This window comes from Choloepus didactylus, chromosome 12 (genome assembly GCF_015220235.1).
Source record: "Choloepus didactylus isolate mChoDid1 chromosome 12, mChoDid1.pri, whole genome shotgun sequence".
Lineage (NCBI taxonomy): Eukaryota > Metazoa > Chordata > Mammalia > Pilosa > Megalonychidae > Choloepus > Choloepus didactylus.
The window spans coordinates 96,363,303-96,372,320 of NC_051318.1; the positions used below are offsets into that span (position 1 = coordinate 96,363,303).

General features: G+C 42.6%; 1 protein-coding gene across 1 annotated transcript in view; it reads right to left on the reverse strand.

The window, feature by feature from the left end:
• The window catches only part of ITM2B (integral membrane protein 2B), a 31,959-nt gene extending 25,461 nt beyond the window's left edge, over positions 1-6,498 (reverse strand). Inside the window, exon 1 of the mRNA XM_037799762.1 lies at positions 6,195-6,498. Coding sequence (XP_037655690.1) covers positions 6,195-6,311 — 117 coding nt within the window. The 5' untranslated portion in view covers positions 6,312-6,498. The remainder of the gene's footprint in view (positions 1-6,194) is intronic.
• Positions 6,499-9,018: the final 2,520 nt, after the last annotated feature.

Consider the following 9,018-nt stretch of genomic DNA (forward strand, 5'->3'; position numbering starts at 1 on the left):
CAGTCACTGTTAGCTTAATCATAACAATGCTAAGGCTAGTGCGACAAGCCTACTTTACAAAGGAGGAACTGAGGCTTTGGAGGGTTCCTGGCTTGCCCAAGGTGTCAAGGGTTTTTGCCTAAAATTCTTGTATGAACTTATGCATTGTTGACATTTCAAATAAAAATCCTCATTTCTAGCTTCCTTTTAAAAACTGGAAAATCAGGAACACGGGAAATATACATATGTATTTATGTATTTACATATGTATTTATTTATTTTCATGGAAATCAAAAATATTCCAACTTGTTTAATATGCAAAGAGCCCAGCTTCCCTTATTCATCTGCTTAGCCCGGGAGGCAGTGAGTGTGCCATCTCCACTTAACATGCCTAGCACACCTAGCTAAAACTGATGGGCCTGGGAAATTTTATGTCCTAGAACTAAAATGAAAGCAAGGGAAAAAAATGAATTGAAAGAAAAAGCTATAAAATGAAAGATAAGAACTGAAAGAGTAGTATATACAGTAGACTGGAAATACTAGAAAGACTATCTGACAAAACGAATTTTACAGACCTCTCAAAATCACTTTTCCCAATACATGACAGGTCTTCTTTAGACCCTGCAGTGATCAAAGTGATTTAACGATGCAACTTAACTTTCTGGTTTTTTTATATTAAGTAATTTTAAATATTGTAATCACATTTAAAGAAGAGAAAATATTCAAGATTTAAGCTTTACGTGTAACTCATTCTTAAAGACAATTTTTTTTTTTTTACAATTTTGGCATTTACATATTAAACATAAATATTCAAAAATCACCAAAACTTCTTGTTGTTTACAAAGTATGAAATTCTGCTTCAAATATCAAATAACATCACATTTAGTTTGTCAGCTTCCCAAATAAATCCCCCAGATATTTAACCTGAAAATGGAAGTACTGTTTATAAACTATGTAAACTTTACCTCAATGTTAACTTCTCTTCTGTCATATTGGTATCAGCTTAAGTAAAAAAATTACTGCTGAAAACTTATCAACATTAAAAGAGAAAACATTAAGTGAAAAAATAAGTTTATCCCTCTTTCATAAAAACAAGGGTAATTTTTTCATTTCTATGACTCAAGATTTAAATTTTTCTGTTTAATAAAAATGGTTAATATCCATTTCTACTTGGTTTTTACCTAAGTGATGGTAAAATTATAGAAATGCTGCAAATAGGGTCTTTCTGTAACAACTGAAGAGTTCAAATCTGCAATTATTTAAAAGAATCTTATTCACTTGATTGTTGGTAACACATAAAATGAGATTATATTGTATATTGCCTTAAAAACGATTAAGGAATTGCTTTTGTTGTAAATGTTGATTGAAGGGCGCAATCAGAATCAAATGGAAGCTGTTCTTAGGATCATTTCTGCAATATAATTTCCAATTTTCAACTTTCAGCCATCTACCCTGCAGAAGACCTTCATTGTTCAGCTTTGTGCAAAGAAAAACGAAGAAGAGCCAGGAAATCACTATCTTTACACATAATATAAGCTTCTTGAAACATGGCCCTAGTGTTACTATTTAGATAAAAACCACCTCATTCAGAAATTCATTATAGATAAATCCTTTATTTTGTTTAACAGGAAGTATTTATGGCCTCAAGTCCTTTGGTGGAAAGGCCCTTAACTCCTTCAGTCTAAGCTCTAATACAAAGTGCCATGTTTGCCAAGAAGTTTAAGAGGATGAATTCACCGATGTCGTATTTGAAAGGATACCATTTTTGTTTTTTCTGGATCTTCCTTTACTGATACTATGCTAGGCAAAGCAGTTCACGAAATTTTAGTTAAAATGTTTTGGAAAAACAAAGCGCCTTTCTATAAACAACATTCCAGATATTTAAGCTATGGTATGACAAAGCTAAGAGGGAAAAAAAAATGTCCCAGAAGCCACAGAATTTCCCAATCACTTATTCACATTTTCCTATGTAAATTTCCATGCAAACCAAGCTTTAAAAACACATAATAAAAGTTAAATTTTAAGTCAAATTTAGAAGGGGCTGTAATGTGTTCAGGATGTATTTCTGGTTAAAAAAATACTTCTATATTCACAAACCTCTTATATGGCAGAGTGGAATTCCATGAGATCTTACAGACATGATTTTGCAAAGGATAACATGTTTGCCTCTGGTTGGGAATAAAATACGATTAAGATGACACCTGGGAAGGCTACATACCTGGAAGGACCTCAGGCAGGTAACTTGCCCTACAAGTACCCAATAAGCAACCCACCGTGCCCCTGTGTGGGGAATGTGCCCACAGAAGTCCTGCCAAGGTGCCTGGGATGCACAGGGGCAATTAATTTATCACACAGCCCTAAAACTTTCACTTCAGGATGTCAATATCCTCATGGAGAGCCAAAACGTAATGGCTGAAAAATTTTTACCAGCCTATGTTTACAAACACTACATTACATAACTAGGTAATGACATGCATATTGGTTAATAAGAACCAAGCTCCAATCACCCCCCTAAAGATTAACACACTTCAGGAAATGTCCAGGTATGCATTTTAGGTTCCTGCAAGCAAACAAACAAAAGACCAGCAATGAAAAGCTAAATTTCCACACCCTTCAGCCCTGTTTGTGCAAAGAGGGAAAGTGAGAGAGCATACAGGAACTAGGGTCCAAATAGGCATTTTGTGGAAAATCAGAACTTGCTGGGTTAATCACCCTTCTCACTCCTTCAAGCTCCTGTCCTGCCCCATCTTCTCTACCGAAGCACTTTTAACTTTTCTCTCCCTTTTTCAGAAAAGCTGCAGTGTAAGGAGGAGGCAACACTATCAGCAAAATGACTTCTGGGGATACCTACAAAGCCAGTAAGCTTTGCAGAAGCCCGATATTGGGAAAGAGGTTTCACAAGCAGGCATTATAACAAGAGTCGCTGACCACCACTGTTCTACAGTGAGGCAACCGAAAAAATAAGAATTTAGTTCATTACGTAACACCTCTCCATCTCCTTTCGCTTTGGCCTGTTGTTTTCTAATACGGGGGAGGAATGTAAAATGTTCAACTTAAACATGGGAAGGAGAAAAAAGGAACAGTCTGGTTAGGCTGAGGAGGTAGTTATTTTTCACAATTAAAACAATTTAATTCCTGCCAAATATAATTATATAATCCTGGCATCTTCACAGAATATGAAAGTCGGGAGCGTCCTCACAGCCCATCTGGTCCTACCCTCTCATTCTACAGAGGAAGACTAGAAATTTAAACCCAAGATCAAGCAGTTACATAATGACAAACTTGTACTTCTGTCTCAATATATTAAGTACTTATTTTGATATTTGCATATATATAACACTTTTCCAAGTTATGGACTCAAAAAGTAAGTGCATAAATTGCTGCCTATACTCATACGTGCCTAAAACACGTACGTAATTTCAAATTCACCCATGCTACACAAAATGTAGGTCTGACTCTGCTATTTCTATACCTCTAAGAGCCTGTGCCAACTTCAACTGGTAGAGAACGTATAGTTCAAGAGAAAACACAGGAAAACAATCAATAGCAAGCTAGTTGCAATAATATAATCAACAAAAATGGCTGCTGGGATTAATTGCTACTGGAAAGACTACAAGATTGAAAATGAGGGCATTGGAACTGGTTCTGGAGGGTTCTCATTCTGCAGAGAGAAAATGGGCTAAAGAAATAGCAGGAGCAGGGGGGAAGTACTGGAATGCTTCTTGTACAAGCCAGCTGGCTGGAGTGAGAATTCTTGTGGCCTAATAGGTAGTGCAATCTGCATTTTCAAACCAGAATTTGAGATATAGGAGCCGGCAGCCCTAAAGAGCTCAATTTGAGGAACACTGGTCTCAGAAGTTGAAACATGGAACTGTGCTCTGGGGGAGGGTTCAGGGTTAGTTCTTGTGCAGGAGTTCTGGGACATAACTCGCTTTGCTTGATCTTCTCAGCCAACCAGGCCAAGGAAAAGCCCCAGGCAAAACACACCACTGCTGGTTCTGCACGAAGCAGACAAGGTAGTTCCCACACAGTCACCACCAAGAGGCCAGAAAACATTATGTAATCACAGCCTCAGCTCTGCGATCAAGAGATCTGAGCTTTCTTTCACAAATGTCTGCTGTCATCAAGCAAGGTTTTCATTTACCCGTTAGGCGACAGACTGATTATAAGGATTCTACTTTTAATGTAGAGCAATATTTTGTCACCGAGGAAGAAAAGAAGTCTTTCAGCTTACAGCAAGAAAAAGAATTAGTCATTCTGTATTTGCCAATTCATCCGTGACTGCTGTGGTTACAAAGGAAGACTCTGGCCTTCACAGCTTAGTACCCGCACTTTTCTTTGGCTATGGGGATCTGAGAAAATAGAAATAGAAAATAAAGCACAGAGCTATGAATGGCTACTTTTTATAGCTGCTATGACCATAAAATTTAAATATGATGAACTTGTGAGAAATTCTGAGAATCTCAAAACAGTCGCCATGTCAGAAATGATGAGAAAAAATGTCAGAAGTCTGATTTAAAGCTGCCCAGTAAATTTAATTCTGATTCTGGTCCAGATTTTCAAATCTCCTCCACTCTGACAGAGAGAAAAGCTTTCTGAAGTGACATCATCGATGCTTTCTCCTTTTTTTTTTTTTTAAATGGGAGGAGTTACATTTGTTTATAGGCTTTTCCAAAAAAAGAGAGGTTTGAGATTGTTGTGACTGGGTGCTTGATTCTTTACCAATCTATTTTAGGTACAATGAATGTTAGATAGACAGGGTGAAAATATTAATTTGCTCCTGGAATTATTTTCTGTGCATTCCAAACATTTTCTTTTACAAACAAGACTGTTAGCAATGAATTCAGGAAAACAATACTGATACCAAAACCTTTTAATCCATTTAGAGAAGCAACCCACTGTTCCTACTTCAAAGGCAGTCACTTAAAAATTAACCCCTCACGTTTGTTTTTAACTAGACCACTGCCAGAAAATAAGTCCAGGCACGTCCAGATTAACAGTATATTCTCAAAAGTTTTACTTTATTAGTGATCTGTTTTTCAGCAGTAATTTTCCTTCGACCAAAATACTTAAAAATAAGCTTATTACTCATACCTGGCACACAAATTACTGGTGTTTTAAAGTGAAAACTAAGTTTAACCTACTGATAAATGGTCTTGGAAAATGCTAACAACAAAAAATAAGCTGGGCAATTTAAATAACTTTTACAGCTTATTTCTACAGGATGAATTTTTGCAACTTAAAGATCTGGTAGAAATAGGCGGTGGGGCTTTCCTTTTTAACCTCTGTTAACAACTAGATGCATATTTAAACAGTTTATTACTAGAAACTAGAAGTAAAACAAGAACGGTTCCACTCATGATATTCACTTAGGGCTAAAAGTGGGGAGAGTTCCAAAATAAAGGGATATGTCATATGGGACGTGGGGACGAGTTTCTCACGTTTAGTTCCATTTAGAGTAAGGGGGTCCTCAGAAGGATGCTGATATATGTAAAAGTCAACTGCTGGTTTTGCACCAACATCCACACAGTAACTGCTGACCTTTAACAGGTTTATTTCTGCTTTAATCATCAAAACCTCCAGAACGTCTGCTGAGCCGGCTGCCACCTTGCTTTCTCCCCTCGCCGGCTCCCTCGCCCCTTCCCCAGACCTGGCGCTGAAGTTCACCTGCCAATAACCACGGGCTGCGGAAAAACTGGTAAAGAGGAAGCGGCTTTTAACCCGAGGAGCTTCCAGCTGCTGGACTTTGTCCAAGTGCTGCTCAGCCTGGAAACGAAAGCAAGCGGCTCCAGAGGCTGAGGCGGGTAGTGATGTCAGCCATTTTAGGCACATTATTTACACCGGGAAGGAAGTGCCGACCTGTTTGTTGTGGTTGTGCACGAGGCTGCAGGTCTCCGGGTCGACCCCAGCCCGGGCCCCGCGCACCTCACTCCCCCCGAGGCGCCCAGGGCAGACCTCGGCCCCATCCGGCGTTAGAAACCGCTTCCTGCGCACAAGGCTCCCTACAAACAAAACAAAACAAAACAAAAAAAACAGGCCCGCGGGGGAGGGGAGCTCGGCTCTCTCGGGGAACCTCGCTCTGGGCCCCTCGCTCCGCGCCCCTGGGTGCGCAGGAGCCGCAGGCCCCGCGCTGCGCTCGCCTGCCGGGCCGGAGCCTCGGTCTCCCCAACCTCCCGGGGACACCCCCACGAGCCGCCGGCTCCCGGCCCCCGGACCTTGCAGTCCACGGCGACGGCGTCGGGGGGGATGATGAGCGCCTCCTCGCCGCTCTTGGGCTCGTCCTTCTTGGCTTCCTTCTGGGCCAGAGCCGAGTTGAACGTCACCTTCACCATGGCGTGGCCTTAGGGGCCCTCGGAGGGCGGCGGCGGGCTCGGGGCAGGGGCGGCGGGCTCCGGGCTGCAGCCTCTCGGCCGGGCTCCGGGCGCGGCTCAGCGGTGACTGGCGACGAGCGAGCGGCTCCGGCAGCAGCTGAGGCGGCGACTGCGGCGCGGATCCCACAGCCCAGCAGCTCTGGCGCAAGCACCGGGGCGGCTCGCGCACCCACGGGGGCGGGCCGGGGCGGGCCTGAGCGGGGCCTGTGGGCGTGGGCCGGAGGGAGGGGCGTGGCCGTGGGCGTGGCCGTGGCGCCCTGGAGCGCTACGGGCGAAGGACAGGGCGGGGTCTGTGGGCGGGGCGGGGCGGGGTCTGTGGGCGGGGCGGGGCGGGGTCTGTGGGCGGGGCGGGGCCGAGCGCTGCGCGCGAGCCAGCCCATTACCCCGGCTGATCGCGGAACCCGACATGGGAGGGAGAGGGGCTCCTTTATGGGCCTCCTGGATTTTCCAGTTCTGAATTCGCTTCCTCCCAGTTTTCCTCTGGGCCTGGTGTTGCAGATTTGTGCCACCGCGGGTGGTCTTTCCTGGGTTCGCCGTGTAAAATGGACTAACTCGGGCCCGCCCTTCTCTACCCGCCTTCCCCACCGTGAGCCTAAAGGCCGTGGAGATTTTGTGCATCTACACGAACGTTTTCTCAGTTTTTTCTGTGGCGCCCAAAAATGTTGCACGCCATGTGTCCTCGTGACCTGACTTCTTTATCTTCCGTGGGCCCCACCCAAGGGCGTTACGTGACTCAGCCTCGCTTCGCTTTCTCCCCCTCCGCGGGGCCGTGCTTGCCCTCTCTTGTCCCCGAGCAATTGAGAGAAATCCTCGTGGCAGATTAGGATTTCAAACATCGCACACTCTTAAAGTATTCCACTCTTGTACAGACTTGGACAAAATCTGTGCACACACTGGGCTGATTTGTCATTCGAGACAAGGGACTGGTGGTGATTCACTATTAGTTTTATGCAAAATGAAAAAAATATTTTAGGGACGAAGCAAAATTCTAATATTTTGAGGAGACTTCTTCTGTAACTTAGCGAGCGAGGACGAAGGGGCACGCTATTAGTGGGTTGATGACCCACATGCGCTTCCATTCCCTTCTGTTCCGGTTCAACCAGAGATGTGGGTGTGCCCTAAAATGTTTCAGTGTATACCAGTTCTGTCCTGGTTCAACCCTGAAGAAAGTAGGTTGAGTCTGAGTCTTGGAGGATTTGGCTCTGCTCAGGTTTAGAGTTAGGAGGTCCCTAGAATTCCAGTTCTAAATGGTCTGTTAGACACTCCTCCATAGAATGTCAGACAACAAATCCCCAGGGAACAGCCCAAGCTCGCAGAATCTTGCAGATTGCAAAATGACCTCAAATCATGTTTCCAGGGATCATCCTGAGAGAGAAGCCCAGTCCAGACTTTGAGTTTGCACAGACTTTCTGAAACTCCAGTGCTCAGTTGGGAATGGGAAGGCTTGGGTCCCAGTTCTGAATTCTGACACTAGCCGTAGAACCTGCAACAGCTTTGGTCAAACGTCCTGGGCCTCAAGAAGAAAAGAAAACATAATTCTTCCTGAACCCCACTGTTAAACAGATTAGGAAACTGTGGCAAAGGAAGAACCAATTAGTCTGTGACAAATGAGTCTACCAGAAATATACTTCCCCTACTCCCCCCCAGAATTTCTATTTTCGAAGATTCATGAATAAAAAGACCATTCATTATTTTGTGGACTAACAAGGAACAACAGTCTAAAATCAGTTCGTACTAAAATAAATGAATACATATTAATTAAAAATAAAAAGATGTAAATAGACTAATAACTTTTTTGTCTTGGTCATATTTGGAAAAGTAGAACTAAAATAAATAAATGAATAAATAAGTAAGTAAAGAAAAAAACATTTAGGTGTAAAATCAGTTAGCAAACAGTCTGGGAATTATCTCGTGGTTTTGTTTCTCTGTTTCATCTGGTGTGTCTACAGAACTGTGTACTGCACAAGGGGAATAATAAAGAAGCTGGATGGAGACCAAATATAGCAAATCCAGTCTTGTGATCTATAAAAGGTTACCCGTTGACCCTGGACGCTAAGAAGTGGGGGAAAAGCAGAGCTGACGACTTAACCGAAGAAAGTTAAAAACATAGTCATAAGACCTTTGCTTTCCTTTTTCATGTTGATTTGGAGAAAGCAAGAAGAATTTGCTTTTAAAATGACCCTAGCTTTACATTTCCCCTTGATTTCCCTTTGTTTTTCTCCTTAACTAGGAAAGGGGGCAAAACGGAGTCAGGGAATTAAATTCAAGAACGTTAGTTGATTTAGATTTGCGCTTGGACAGGGATTTTTTTTATTCTTTAAAAAAAAATGTTTTAGGTTCTTTCCATCTCCATTCCTTCTGTTTTTGTTGTTGTTGCTGTTTGTTTGTTTGTTTTTTCTTGAAAAAGCAGCTCCCTCTTCAGAGACATTTCTTGAGGTTTCGCAGGATGATGGGAAAACATTATTGCAAATATGGGGTCCTTGGTGAAATGACGTCACTGAATAGGACCTTTGAAATGTGCTCTTGACTCTTCCCTCTTAAACCAATGTGTGGCTTAAGTTTGGCATCTTGTGGTTGTCTCAACTTTCATAAAAGAAGTGTTTCTTCTAGGCAAAGCCTTCAATTTGCCTCTGCAGACTTAAGCAAGCTTTGTTTCTCTCTTCTTCAT